The 14,707-nt window shown below is 48.5% G+C and overlaps 3 protein-coding genes across 3 annotated transcripts; all 3 read left to right on the top strand.

The window, feature by feature from the left end:
- Nucleotides 1-277: 277 nt before the first annotated feature.
- Nucleotides 278-2,824, top strand: LOC134740085 (ubiquitin carboxyl-terminal hydrolase 17-like protein 22). The gene has a single exon (XM_063669444.1). It carries the CDS (start codon nucleotides 1,185-1,187, stop codon nucleotides 2,772-2,774), a length of 1,590 nt encoding a protein of 529 aa, XP_063525514.1. The 5' UTR covers nucleotides 278-1,184; the 3' UTR covers nucleotides 2,775-2,824.
- Nucleotides 2,825-5,854: 3,030 nt separating this feature from the next.
- Nucleotides 5,855-8,232, top strand: LOC134740064 (ubiquitin carboxyl-terminal hydrolase 17-like protein 6). Its single transcript, XM_063669422.1, has 3 exons — nucleotides 5,855-7,220; nucleotides 7,938-8,057; nucleotides 8,177-8,232. Exons 1-3 carry the CDS (start codon nucleotides 5,855-5,857, stop codon nucleotides 8,230-8,232), a joined length of 1,542 nt encoding a protein of 513 aa, XP_063525492.1.
- A 1,377-nt stretch (nucleotides 8,233-9,609) lies between these two features.
- Nucleotides 9,610-12,894, top strand: LOC134740065 (putative ubiquitin carboxyl-terminal hydrolase 17-like protein 23). The gene is made up of 4 exons (XM_063669423.1): nucleotides 9,610-11,059; nucleotides 11,762-11,882; nucleotides 12,600-12,719; nucleotides 12,839-12,894. The coding sequence occupies exons 1-4, from the start codon at nucleotides 10,517-10,519 to the stop codon at nucleotides 12,892-12,894; spliced, it is 840 nt and encodes a 279-aa protein (XP_063525493.1). The 5' UTR covers nucleotides 9,610-10,516.
- The last annotated feature ends 1,813 nt before the right edge of the window (nucleotides 12,895-14,707 follow it).

Genomic DNA, 14,707 nt, shown 5'->3' on the forward strand with positions numbered 1-14,707 from the left:
TACGGTGTAATTTTCCTTGTTTGCTTTTGTCAAATTGGGAACTTTTTATTTCATCTCTATCAAATGTTGATCCATTATCACATACGTATGAAAATATTACCACCCATACTGTGAGATATGTTGCTATTATTTTCATCATTTCTTTCATAAACCAAAGGTTTTAGTTGGGATACCTTCTGATATCTCAAGACTTTTGTTTCATGTTTTCTTAAACTGCCGTCGGACGTCTGAAACCGCTGACTGTAGCATGTCATGACTATTTCTCTTTTCTGGTAAACCTCAATTTGGGGAATGTCATCAATTAGTCTCTCGGTGATTGCGTGATTTCACGAAAGTCTTTCATATTCTGCTTTGTGCACTGAGTATCTCTTCAAACTTCAGTGCATGTTTCTACCACTTGATGCTTTATTATATGGGAATCTAACTTTCACAAGAGCATTTCAGGCAAAGACTTGTCTTGTTCCCCACTGGCAGGCAATTTCACTCGGATACACAATCAATAGGCTGAGCATGGAAAGGTTATCGCTGGAAGGTCTGTTTGATTCCACGGATCTCTCCTTTCTTATTGAGGAAAAAAAAATACGCTGTGCTAATTACTGTACTTCATTGACTATTCTCCAGTCAGAAAGCGCACTTCCGACTTCTTGTCCTTCAATCGCTGAAGGGATGATGGTATCTGCCAAAAGCACACACTTGAAAGTACATCCCAGCACAAACACACACACACACACACACACACACAAACACGGACACACACACACAAGCGCGCACACACACACGGCTTCATAGGTAAAGATTTCTTCCCTGACATTGTTTTACCTAAAATAAGGCAAGTGTGTGGCCACTGTCCCAACCCGGTTACACTCGTATTCTACGTGCCTATCAGCCTGAGGAGTAATTGGATTCAGGTGTTCTGGAAAGCATGATGTGGGCTGTGTCTGTTGAATTCCCAGCAATGCAAGGGGACACACCCTGTGACTCCTTCCTTAATTGAGTGCTGATATTTGATTGGTTTATCGCGCACCTGATGGGTGGGTGGGGTGTTCGCGGTTGGTGGGGGTGAGGTATATAAGGGCTGATGCGGCCAGACAGCTCCTCATTTGAACACCCTCTCGGAAGAGATAGCGTCTTTCTGCAACCCGCGGTCCCAGCAGAAAAACCTTGTGATCCTTGTTCCAGGCGACATGGAGGACGACTCACTCTGCTTGGGAGGGGAGTGGCAGTTGAACCGCTTTTCAAAACTCACATGTTCTGGGCCAGGTGCAGCTTTTGCTGAAATCCAGCGGACTTCTCTCCCTGAGAAGTCACCACTCTCATCTGAGACCCGTGTCGACCTCTGTGATGATTTGGCTCCTGTGGCAAGACAGCTTGCTCCCAGGGAGCAGCTTCCTCTGAGTAGCAGGAGACCTGCTGCGGTGGGGGCTGGGCTCCAGAATATGGGAAATACCTGCTACGTGAATGCTTCCCTGCAGTGCCTGACATACACACCGCCCCTTGCCAACTACATGCTGTCCCGGGAGCACTCTCAAACTTGTCATGGTCACAAGGGCTGCATGCTCTGTACTATGCAAGCTCACATCACACGGGCCCTCCACCGTCCTGGCCATGTCATCCAGCCCTCACGGGCATTGGCTGCTGGCTTCCATAGAGGCAAGCAGGAAGACGCCCATGAATTTCTGATGTTCACTGTGGATGCCATGAAAAAGGCATGCCTTCCCGGGCACAAGCTGGTAGATCATCACTCTAAGGACACCACCCTCATGCACCAAATATTTGGAGGGTACTGGAGATCTCAAATCAAGTGTCTCCACTGCCAGGGCATTTCAGACACCTTTGACCCTTACCTGGACATCGCCCTGGATATCCAGGCAGCTCAGAGTGTGAAGCAAGCTTTGGAACAGTTGGTGAAGCCCGAAGAACTCAATGGAGAGAATGCCTATCATTGTGGTCTTTGTCTCCAGAAGGCGCCGGCCTCCAAGACGTTAACTTTGCACACTTCTGCCAAGGTCCTCATCCTTGTATTGAAGAGATTCTCCCATGTCACAGGCAACAAACTTGCCAAGAGTGTGCAATATCCTGAGTGCCTTGACATGCAGCCATACGTGTCTCAGCAGAACGCAGGACCTCTTGTCTATGTCCTCTATGCTGTGCTGGTCCACGCCGGGTGGAGCTGTCACAACGGACATTACTTCTCTTATGTCAAAGCTCAAGAAGGCCAGTGGTATAAAATGGATGATGCCGAGGTCACTGCCTCTGGCATCACTTCTGTCCTGAGTCAACAGGCCTATGTCCTCTTTTACATCCAGAAGAGTGAATGGGAAAGACACAGTGAGAGTGTGTCAAGAGGCAGGGAAGCAAGAGCCCTTGGCGCTGAAGACACAGACAGGCGAGCAACGCAAGGAGAGCTCAAGAGAGACCCCTGCCTCCAGGTACCCGAGTTGGACGAGCACTTGGTGGAAACGGCCACTCAGGAAAGCACCTTAGACCACTGGAAATTCCTCCAAGAGCAAAACAAAACCAAGCCTGACTTCAACGTCAGAAAAGTCGAAGGTACCCTGCCTCCCAACGTACTTGTGATTCATCAATCGAAATACAAGTGTGGGATGAAAAACCACCATCCTGAACAGCAAAGCTCCCTGCTAAACCTCTCCTCAACGAACCCGACAGATCACGAGTCCATGAACACTGGCACACTCGCTTCTCTGCAAGGGAGGACCAGGAGATCCAAAGGGAAGAACAAACACAGCAAGAGGGCTCTGCTTCTGTGCCAGTGAGCTCAGTGGATGTGCCGACCCACACATAGGGGTGCGCAAACACACACACACACACACCCCCACAAGCACGCACGCAAACACACACACACCCACACAAACACGAACACTGCCAATCCTAAGTAAAGTAATGAGGAGCCCAAGTTTCTGTCTGTACAACACGGACAACGCAGACAACCTCTGGAGGGACTGTCTGTGTGTTTGTGTTCACGGTAGATGACATTCAGTGTGTATTTCTGAATATGACCTGTTGACGTGTAGGTTTGCGTGTGAGGTTATTGCAGGGGACTGGGTTGACTATTTTCTCCCGGGGTGTGTTTCACTCGTCAGTTGTTGGTCGGCATGAGAAGGTGAAATTTTGTTAATGTGGGACATCCGTGGATCCTTCTCGCCACCTTGAGTCGTGGAAACTGGAATGCATTTGGAAGATAGGAACGGTGCTCTTCTTTCTTACCCTGACTCGCCGTTTTTACACTGGTTTTTGAATGGACCTCAGGCGCCCTAGGACTTGTGCACTTGGTGGAACCCACAGAACGCCGGAAACAGACAGACCGACTTGCCTGTTTCACGGTGTCCAATTCCAATGAGTTGAAACGGAAAATTTTCCCACTGGCATGTAAGTCATTTGGAAGTAAGTCGTATTGGTAGTCAAGGAAATCACACACAGGAGTGTGTGTCTTCAACGAAACTAAATTCAGAAAGCCCTGAAATCAATCTCATTTGGTGTGTTTACAGACGGCATCTGGGGAGATTCCGGGTCATTCGTCCAGCTGCGAAAGGTGCATCTCTGAAGCCCAGTCCCTGTCCTGCAATCAGACTTATTTATCCGACGTGGTGTTTCAGTGGAAATGATTGTGGGAAATGACCACTTCCTTTTCTGTATTTGCTGATTAGGTTTCATGGTCCCTGTCTCGTTAGGTGCAGTGATCAGAATTGACCAACCCCTGAGGAAGGTTGTCCAGTGCACAACCCAGGGCTCGGTAGAACCGCAGAATCTTGGGTGCAACCCTGCTCAAGCACCCAAATGTGCACACGAACAGGGTTTCTGTGTGACGTGTGTGAAAACTACAGTGTGATGCGAATGACTCGCAGACAGTTTATCCATTGGGCTCCCCTCAAAATCAGTTATGAGCATGAAAGGACACCGATGCCCAGGTCCCGGCTCCAGGAATAAGACCCTCCAGGGTCTAGTGTGAAGCCACGGCATCAGGATTGCTCAGGCTTCTGGGGATCATTCTCCTGAGAATGGTGGCTCCTTTCTCCCTGTGGAGCATCTTTCAAAACAGTGCTCCTTTCTTCCCCCAGGACACTCGACATCACGCGCAGGAAGCCTTCTGATTGAGCACACCTGGCCCATGAAAAGACAAGGGAAAGAAACGGGGCCGAAGGTCACAGTCCTCTCATTCCACCATCCTTCTTTAAATCATCCTAATTTCATGGGCCCTGAGGCCAGGGCTGTTTCTTTACACCTCGAGGCCTTGGCGCCGGGACTCAATTCTGCCCTGTTGCTTACTGTCTGAGACATTTTGGGAAAATCCCTAGAGCCAGGATCTCCATTCCTGGTAAGCCAGAGAGCCTGAAGACACACCCAAATTCTGACCCTCTTAGCTCAGGGAACATGTCCACCTTCGTCAGCATTAAAATTTTTGCACCAGATGTGCTAACTGCAATTCCACCATACAATGCCTAACTGGAAATGGAGGCAACATCTCAGATCCTGAACAATTGATGCGAGAATCCGTGAGACACACGGCTTATTTGGGCCTTTTGCCACTGAAACAAGGGCCAGTATTAACAACGTTATACAATCCTCTGATTCACTCCCTGCTTTTCAATCTCTGCGATGCTTTCTTCTTGAGACAGGGCCTCACTCCCGTCACCCGGGCTTTTCTACGGTATAATTTTCCTTGTTTGCTTTTGTCAAATTGGGAACTTTTTATTTCATCTCTATCAAATGTTGAACCATTATCACATACGTATGAAAATATTACCACCCATACTGTGAGATATGTTGCTTTTATTTTCATCATTTCTTTCATAAACCAAAGGTTTTAGTTGGGATACCTTCTGATATCTCAAGACTTTTGTTTCATGTTTTCTTAAACTGCCGTCGGACGTCTGAAACCGCTGACTGTAGCATGTCATGACTATTTCTCTTTTCTGGTAAACCTCAATTTGGGGAATGTCATCAATTAGTCTCTCGGTGATTGCGTGATTTCACGAAAGTCTTTCACATTCTACTTTGTGCACTGAGTATCTCTTCAAACTTCAGTGCATGTTTCTACCACTTGATGCTTTATTATATGGGAATCTAACTTTCACAAGAGCATTTCAGGCAAAGACTTGTCTTGTTCCCCACTGGCAGGCAATTTCACTCGGATACACAATCAATAGGCTGAGCATGGAAAGGTTACCGCTGGAAGGTCTGTTTGATTCCACGGATCTCTCCTTTCTTATTGAGGAAAAAAAAATACGCTGTGCTAATTACTGTACTTCATTGACTATTCTCCAGTCAGAAAGCGCACTTCCGACTTCTTGTCCTTCAATCGCTGAAGGGATGATGGTATCTGCCAAAAGCACACACTTGAAAGTACATCCCAGCACAAACACACACACACACACACACACACACACACACACAAACACGGACACACACACACAAGCGCGCACACACACACGGCTTCATAGGTAAAGATTTCTTCCCTGACATTGTTTTACCTAAAATAAGGCAAGTGTGTGGCCACTGTCCCAACCCGGTTACACTCGTATTCTACGTGCCTATCAGCCTGAGGAGTAATTGGATTCAGGTGTTCTGGAAAGCATGATGTGGGCTGTGTCTGTTGAATTCCCAGCAACGCAAGGGGACACACCCTGTGACTCCTTCCTTAATTGAGTGCTGATATTTGATTGGTTTATCGCGCACCTGATGGGTGGGTGGGGTGTTCGCGGTTGGTGGGGGTGAGGTATATAAGGGCTGATGCGGCCAGACAGCTCCTCATTTGAACACCCTCTCGGAAGAGATAGCGTCTTTCTGCAACCCGCGGTCCCAGCAGAAAAACCTTGTGATCCTTGTTCCAGGCGACATGGAGGACGACTCACTCTGCTTGGGAGGGGAGTGGCAGTTGAACCGCTTTTCAAAACTCACATGTTCTGGGCCAGGTGCAGCTTTTGCTGAAATCCAGCGGACTTCTCTCCCTGAGAAGTCACCACTCTCATCTGAGACCCGTGTCGACCTCTGTGATGATTTGGCTCCTGTGGCAAGACAGCTTGCTCCCAGGGAGCAGCTTCCTCTGAGTAGCAGGAGACCTGCTGCGGTGGGGGCTGGGCTCCAGAATATGGGAAATACCTGCTACGTGAATGCTTCCCTGCAGTGCCTGACATACACACCGCCCCTTGCCAACTACATGCTGTCCCGGGAGCACTCTCAAACTTGTCATGGTCACAAGGGCTGCATGCTCTGTACTATGCAAGCTCACATCACACGGGCCCTCCACCGTCCTGGCCATGTCATCCAGCCCTCACGGGCATTGGCTGCTGGCTTCCATAGAGGCAAGCAGGAAGACGCCCATGAATTTCTGATGTTCACTGTGGATGCCATGAAAAAGGCATGCCTTCCCGGGCACAAGCTGGTAGATCATCACTCTAAGGACACCACCCTCATGCACCAAATATTTGGAGGGTACTGGAGATCTCAAATCAAGTGTCTCCACTGCCAGGGCATTTCAGACACCTTTGACCCTTACCTGGACATCGCCCTGGATATCCAGGCAGCTCAGAGTGTGAAGCAAGCTTTGGAACAGTTGGTGAAGCCCGAAGAACTCAATGGAGAGAATGCCTATCATTGTGGTCTTTGTCTCCAGAAGGCGCCGGCCTCCAAGACGTTAACTTTGCACACTTCTGCCAAGGTCCTCATCCTTGTATTGAAGAGATTCTCCCATGTCACAGGCAACAAACTTGCCAAGAGTGTGCAATATCCTGAGTGCCTTGACATGCAGCCATACGTGTCTCAGCAGAACGCAGGACCTCTTGTCTATGTCCTCTATGCTGTGCTGGTCCACGCCGGGTGGAGCTGTCACAACGGACATTACTTCTCTTATGTCAAAGCTCAAGAAGGCCAGTGGTATAAAATGGATGATGCCGAGGTCACTGCCTCTGGCATCACTTCTGTCCTGAGTCAACAGGCCTATGTCCTCTTTTACATCCAGAAGAGTGAATGGGAAAGACACAGTGAGAGTGTGTCAAGAGGCAGGGAAGCAAGAGCCCTTGGCGCTGAAGACACAGACAGGCGAGCAACGCAAGGAGAGCTCAAGAGAGACCCCTGCCTCCAGGTACCCGAGTTGGACGAGCACTTGGTGGAAACGGCCACTCAGGAAAGCACCTTAGACTACTGGAAATTCCTCCAAGAGCAAAACAAAACCAAGCCTGACTTCAACGTCAGAAAAGTCGAAGGTACCCTGCCTCCCAACGTACTTGTGATTCATCAATCGAAATACAAGTGTGGGATGAAAAACCACCATCCTGAACAGCAAAGCTCCCTGCTAAACCTCTCCTCAACGAACCCGACAGATCACGAGTCCATGAACACTGGCACACTCGCTTCTCTGCAAGGGAGGACCAGGAGATCCAAAGGGAAGAACAAACACAGCAAGAGGGCTCTGCTTCTGTGCCAGTGAGCTCAGTGGATGTGCCGACCCACACATAGGGGTGCGCAAACACACACACACACACACCCCCACAAGCACGCACGCAAACACACACACACCCACACAAACACGAACACTGCCAATCCTAAGTAAAGTAATGAGGAGCCCAAGTTTCTGTCTGTACAACACGGACAACGCAGACAACCTCTGGAGGGACTGTCTGTGTGTTTGTGTTCACGGTAGATGACATTCAGTGTGTATTTCTGAATATGACCTGTTGACGTGTAGGTTTGCGTGTGAGGTTATTGCAGGGGACTGGGTTGACTATTTTCTCCCGGGGTGTGTTTCACTCGTCAGTTGTTGGTCGGCATGAGAAGGTGAAATTTTGTTAATGTGGGACATCCGTGGATCCTTCTCGCCACCTTGAGTCGTGGAAACTGGAATGCATTTGGAAGATAGGAACGGTGCTCTTCTTTCTTACCCTGACTCGCCGTTTTTACACTGGTTTTTGAATGGACCTCAGGCGCCCTAGGACTTGTGCACTTGGTGGAACCCACAGAACGCCGGAAACAGACAGACCGACTTGCCTGTTTCACGGTGTCCAATTCCAATGAGTTGAAACGGAAAATTTTCCCACTGGCATGTAAGTCATTTGGAAGTAAGTCGTATTGGTAGTCAAGGAAATCACACACAGGAGTGTGTGTCTTCAACGAAACTAAATTCAGAAAGCCCTGAAATCAATCTCATTTGGTGTGTTTACAGACGGCATCTGGGGAGATTCCGGGTCATTCGTCCAGCTGCGAAAGGTGCATCTCTGAAGCCCAGTCCCTGTCCTGCAATCAGACTTATTTATCCGACGTGGTGTTTCAGTGGAAATGATTGTGGGAAATGACCACTTCCTTTTCTGTATTTGCTGATTAGGTTTCATGGTCCCTGTCTCGTTAGGTGCAGTGATCAGAATTGACCAACCCCTGAGGAAGGTTGTCCAGTGCACAACCCAGGGCTCGGTAGAACCGCAGAATCTTGGGTGCAACCCTGCTCAAGCACCCAAATGTGCACACGAACAGGGTTTCTGTGTGACGTGTGTGAAAACTACAGTGTGATGCGAATGACTCGCAGACAGTTTATCCATTGGGCTCCCCTCAAAATCAGTTATGAGCATGAAAGGACACCGATGCCCAGGTCCCGGCTCCAGGAATAAGACCCTCCAGGGTCTAGTGTGAAGCCACGGCATCTGGATTGCTCAGGCTTCTGGGGATCATTCTCCTGAGAAGGGTGGCTCCTTTCTCCCTGTGGAGCATCTTTCAAAACAGTGCTCCTTTCTTCCCCCAGGACACTCGACATCAGGCGCAGGAAGCCTTCTGATTGAGCACACCTGGCCCATGAAAAGACAAGGGAAAGAAACGGGGCCGAAGGTCACAGTCCTCTCATTCCACCATCCTTCTTTAAATCATCCTAATTTCATGGGCCCTGAGGCCAGGGCTGTTTCTTTACACCTCGAGGCCTTGGCGCCGGGACTCAATTCTGCCCTGTTGCTTACTGTCTGAGACATTTTGGGAAAATCCCTAGAGCCAGGATCTCCATTCCTGGTAAGCCAGAGAGCCTGAAGACACACCCAAATTCTGACCCTCTTAGCTCAGGGAACATGTCCACCTTCGTCAGCATTAAAATTTTTGCACCAGATGTGCTAACTGCAATTCCACCATACAATGCCTAACTGGAAATGGAGGCAACATCTCAGATCCTGAACAATTGATGCGAGAATCCGTGAGACACACGGCTTATTTGGGCCTTTTGCCACTGAAACAAGGGCCAGTATTAACAACGTTATACAATCCTCTGATTCACTCCCTGCTTTTCAATCTCTGCGATGCTTTCTTCTTGAGACAGGGCCTCACTCCCGTCACCCGGGCTTTTCTACGGTGTAATTTTCCTTGTTTGCTTTTGTCAAATTGGGAACTTTTTATTTCATCTCTATCAAATGTTGATCCATTATCACATACGTATGAAAATATTACCACCCATACTGTGAGATATGTTGCTATTATTTTCATCATTTCTTTCATAAACCAAAGGTTTTAGTTGGGATACCTTCTGATATCTCAAGACTTTTGTTTCATGTTTTCTTAAACTGCCGTCGGACGTCTGAAACCGCTGACTGTAGCATGTCATGACTATTTCTCTTTTCTGGTAAACCTCAATTTGGGGAATGTCATCAATTAGTCTCTCGGTGATTGCGTGATTTCACGAAAGTCTTTCATATTCTGCTTTGTGCACTGAGTATCTCTTCAAACTTCAGTGCATGTTTCTACCACTTGATGCTTTATTATATGGGAATCTAACTTTCACAAGAGCATTTCAGGCAAAGACTTGTCTTGTTCCCCACTGGCAGGCAATTTCACTCGGATACACAATCAATAGGCTGAGCATGGAAAGGTTATCGCTGGAAGGTCTGTTTGATTCCACGGATCTCTCCTTTCTTATTGAGGAAAAAAAAATACGCTGTGCTAATTACTGTACTTCATTGACTATTCTCCAGTCAGAAAGCGCACTTCCGACTTCTTGTCCTTCAATCGCTGAAGGGATGATGGTATCTGCCAAAAGCACACACTTGAAAGTACATCCCAGCACAAACACACACACACACACACACACACACAAACACGGACACACACACACAAGCGCGCACACACACACGGCTTCATAGGTAAAGATTTCTTCCCTGACATTGTTTTACCTAAAATAAGGCAAGTGTGTGGCCACTGTCCCAACCCGGTTACACTCGTATTCTACGTGCCTATCAGCCTGAGGAGTAATTGGATTCAGGTGTTCTGGAAAGCATGATGTGGGCTGTGTCTGTTGAATTCCCAGCAATGCAAGGGGACACACCCTGTGACTCCTTCCTTAATTGAGTGCTGATATTTGATTGGTTTATCGCGCACCTGATGGGTGGGTGGGGTGTTCGCGGTTGGTGGGGGTGAGGTATATAAGGGCTGATGCGGCCAGACAGCTCCTCATTTGAACACCCTCTCGGAAGAGATAGCGTCTTTCTGCAACCCGCGGTCCCAGCAGAAAAACCTTGTGATCCTTGTTCCAGGCGACATGGAGGACGACTCACTCTGCTTGGGAGGGGAGTGGCAGTTGAACCGCTTTTCAAAACTCACATGTTCTGGGCCAGGTGCAGCTTTTGCTGAAATCCAGCGGACTTCTCTCCCTGAGAAGTCACCACTCTCATCTGAGACCCGTGTCGACCTCTGTGATGATTTGGCTCCTGTGGCAAGACAGCTTGCTCCCAGGGAGCAGCTTCCTCTGAGTAGCAGGAGACCTGCTGCGGTGGGGGCTGGGCTCCAGAATATGGGAAATACCTGCTACGTGAATGCTTCCCTGCAGTGCCTGACATACACACCGCCCCTTGCCAACTACATGCTGTCCCGGGAGCACTCTCAAACTTGTCATGGTCACAAGGGCTGCATGCTCTGTACTATGCAAGCTCACATCACACGGGCCCTCCACCGTCCTGGCCATGTCATCCAGCCCTCACGGGCATTGGCTGCTGGCTTCCATAGAGGCAAGCAGGAAGACGCCCATGAATTTCTGATGTTCACTGTGGATGCCATGAAAAAGGCATGCCTTCCCGGGCACAAGCTGGTAGATCATCACTCTAAGGACACCACCCTCATGCACCAAATATTTGGAGGGTACTGGAGATCTCAAATCAAGTGTCTCCACTGCCAGGGCATTTCAGACACCTTTGACCCTTACCTGGACATCGCCCTGGATATCCAGGCAGCTCAGAGTGTGAAGCAAGCTTTGGAACAGTTGGTGAAGCCCGAAGAACTCAATGGAGAGAATGCCTATCATTGTGGTCTTTGTCTCCAGAAGGCGCCGGCCTCCAAGACGTTAACTTTGCACACTTCTGCCAAGGTCCTCATCCTTGTATTGAAGAGATTCTCCCATGTCACAGGCAACAAACTTGCCAAGAGTGTGCAATATCCTGAGTGCCTTGACATGCAGCCATACGTGTCTCAGCAGAACGCAGGACCTCTTGTCTATGTCCTCTATGCTGTGCTGGTCCACGCCGGGTGGAGCTGTCACAACGGACATTACTTCTCTTATGTCAAAGCTCAAGAAGGCCAGTGGTATAAAATGGATGATGCCGAGGTCACTGCCTCTGGCATCACTTCTGTCCTGAGTCAACAGGCCTATGTCCTCTTTTACATCCAGAAGAGTGAATGGGAAAGACACAGTGAGAGTGTGTCAAGAGGCAGGGAAGCAAGAGCCCTTGGCGCTGAAGACACAGACAGGCGAGCAACGCAAGGAGAGCTCAAGAGAGACCCCTGCCTCCAGGTACCCGAGTTGGACGAGCACTTGGTGGAAACGGCCACTCAGGAAAGCACCTTAGACTACTGGAAATTCCTCCAAGAGCAAAACAAAACCAAGCCTGACTTCAACGTCAGAAAAGTCGAAGGTACCCTGCCTCCCAACGTACTTGTGATTCATCAATCGAAATACAAGTGTGGGATGAAAAACCACCATCCTGAACAGCAAAGCTCCCTGCTAAACCTCTCCTCAACGAACCCGACAGATCACGAGTCCATGAACACTGGCACACTCGCTTCTCTGCAAGGGAGGACCAGGAGATCCAAAGGGAAGAACAAACACAGCAAGAGGGCTCTGCTTCTGTGCCAGTGAGCTCAGTGGATGTGCCGACCCACACATAGGGGTGCGCAAACACACACACACACACACCCCCACAAGCACGCACGCAAACACACACACACCCACACAAACACGAACACTGCCAATCCTAAGTAAAGTAATGAGGAGCCCAAGTTTCTGTCTGTACAACACGGACAACGCAGACAACCTCTGGAGGGACTGTCTGTGTGTTTGTGTTCACGGTAGATGACATTCAGTGTGTATTTCTGAATATGACCTGTTGACGTGTAGGTTTGCGTGTGAGGTTATTGCAGGGGACTGGGTTGACTATTTTCTCCCGGGGTGTGTTTCACTCGTCAGTTGTTGGTCGGCATGAGAAGGTGAAATTTTGTTAATGTGGGACATCCGTGGATCCTTCTCGCCACCTTGAGTCGTGGAAACTGGAATGCATTTGGAAGATAGGAACGGTGCTCTTCTTTCTTACCCTGACTCGCCGTTTTTACACTGGTTTTTGAATGGACCTCAGGCGCCCTAGGACTTGTGCACTTGGTGGAACCCACAGAACGCCGGAAACAGACAGACCGACTTGCCTGTTTCACGGTGTCCAATTCCAATGAGTTGAAACGGAAAATTTTCCCACTGGCATGTAAGTCATTTGGAAGTAAGTCGTATTGGTAGTCAAGGAAATCACACACAGGAGTGTGTGTCTTCAACGAAACTAAATTCAGAAAGCCCTGAAATCAATCTCATTTGGTGTGTTTACAGACGGCATCTGGGGAGATTCCGGGTCATTCGTCCAGCTGCGAAAGGTGCATCTCTGAAGCCCAGTCCCTGTCCTGCAATCAGACTTATTTATCCGACGTGGTGTTTCAGTGGAAATGATTGTGGGAAATGACCACTTCCTTTTCTGTATTTGCTGATTAGGTTTCATGGTCCCTGTCTCGTTAGGTGCAGTGATCAGAATTGACCAACCCCTGAGGAAGGTTGTCCAGTGCACAACCCAGGGCTCGGTAGAACCGCAGAATCTTGGGTGCAACCCTGCTCAAGCACCCAAATGTGCACACGAACAGGGTTTCTGTGTGACGTGTGTGAAAACTACAGTGTGATGCGAATGACTCGCAGACAGTTTATCCATTGGGCTCCCCTCAAAATCAGTTATGAGCATGAAAGGACACCGATGCCCAGGTCCCGGCTCCAGGAATAAGACCCTCCAGGGTCTAGTGTGAAGCCACGGCATCTGGATTGCTCAGGCTTCTGGGGATCATTCTCCTGAGAAGGGTGGCTCCTTTCTCCCTGTGGAGCATCTTTCAAAACAGTGCTCCTTTCTTCCCCCAGGACACTCGACATCAGGCGCAGGAAGCCTTCTGATTGAGCACACCTGGCCCATGAAAAGACAAGGGAAAGAAACGGGGCCGAAGGTCACAGTCCTCTCATTCCACCATCCTTCTTTAAATCATCCTAATTTCATGGGCCCTGAGGCCAGGGCTGTTTCTTTACACCTCGAGGCCTTGGCGCCGGGACTCAATTCTGCCCTGTTGCTTACTGTCTGAGACATTTTGGGAAAATCCCTAGAGCCAGGATCTCCATTCCTGGTAAGCCAGAGAGCCTGAAGACACACCCAAATTCTGACCCTCTTAGCTCAGGGAACATGTCCACCTTCGTCAGCATTAAAATTTTTGCACCAGATGTGCTAACTGCAATTCCACCATACAATGCCTAACTGGAAATGGAGGCAACATCTCAGATCCTGAACAATTGATGCGAGAATCCGTGAGACACACGGCTTATTTGGGCCTTTTGCCACTGAAACAAGGGCCAGTATTAACAACGTTATACAATCCTCTGATTCACTCCCTGCTTTTCAATCTCTGCGATGCTTTCTTCTTGAGACAGGGCCTCACTCCCGTCACCCGGGCTTTTCTACGGTGTAATTTTCCTTGTTTGCTTTTGTCAAATTGGGAACTTTTTATTTCATCTCTATCAAATGTTGATCCATTATCACATACGTATGAAAATATTACCACCCATACTGTGAGATATGTTGCTATTATTTTCATCATTTCTTTCATAAACCAAAGGTTTTAGTTGGGATACCTTCTGATATCTCAAGACTTTTGTTTCATGTTTTCTTAAACTGCCGTCGGACGTCTGAAACCGCTGACTGTAGCATGTCATGACTATTTCTCTTTTCTGGTAAACCTCAATTTGGGGAATGTCATCAATTAGTCTCTCGGTGATTGCGTGATTTCACGAAAGTCTTTCATATTCTGCTTTGTGCACTGAGTATCTCTTCAAACTTCAGTGCATGTTTCTACCACTTGATGCTTTATTATATGGGAATCTAACTTTCACAAGAGCATTTCAGGCAAAGACTTGTCTTGTTCCCCACTGGCAGGCAATTTCACTCGGATACACAATCAATAGGCTGAGCATGGAAAGGTTATCGCTGGAAGGTCTGTTTGATTCCACGGATCTCTCCTTTCTTATTGAGGAAAAAAAAATACGCTGTGCTAATTACTGTACTTCATTGACTATTCTCCAGTCAGAAAGCGCACTTCCGACTTCTTGTCCTTCAATCGCTGAAGGGATGATGGTATCTGCCAAAAGCACACACTTGAAAGTACATCCCAGCAC

Source organism: Pongo pygmaeus, chromosome 7 (assembly GCF_028885625.2).
Source record: "Pongo pygmaeus isolate AG05252 chromosome 7, NHGRI_mPonPyg2-v2.0_pri, whole genome shotgun sequence".
NCBI lineage: Eukaryota > Metazoa > Chordata > Mammalia > Primates > Hominidae > Pongo > Pongo pygmaeus.

What these genes read in the sequence shown, in the direction of transcription:
- LOC134740064 (XM_063669422.1), top strand. Translation starts at nt 5,855, where the DNA reads ATGGAGGACGACTCACTCTGCTTGGGAGGGGAGTGGCAGTTGAACCGC. An exon ending in CAACGTCAGAAAAGTCGAAG is followed by an intron (nt 7,221 to 7,937) that starts GTACCCTGCCTC and finishes AATGGACCTCAG; the next exon opens with GCGCCCTAGGACTTGTGCAC. An exon ending in GAAAATTTTCCCACTGGCAT is followed by an intron (nt 8,058 to 8,176) that starts GTAAGTCATTTG and finishes GTGTGTTTACAG; the next exon opens with ACGGCATCTGGGGAGATTCC.
- LOC134740065 (XM_063669423.1), top strand. Translation starts at nt 10,517, where the DNA reads ATGGAGGACGACTCACTCTGCTTGGGAGGGGAGTGGCAGTTGAACCGC. An exon ending in CAACGTCAGAAAAGTCGAAG is followed by an intron (nt 11,883 to 12,599) that starts GTACCCTGCCTC and finishes AATGGACCTCAG; the next exon opens with GCGCCCTAGGACTTGTGCAC. An exon ending in GAAAATTTTCCCACTGGCAT is followed by an intron (nt 12,720 to 12,838) that starts GTAAGTCATTTG and finishes GTGTGTTTACAG; the next exon opens with ACGGCATCTGGGGAGATTCC.
- LOC134740085 (XM_063669444.1), top strand. Translation starts at nt 1,185, where the DNA reads ATGGAGGACGACTCACTCTGCTTGGGAGGGGAGTGGCAGTTGAACCGC.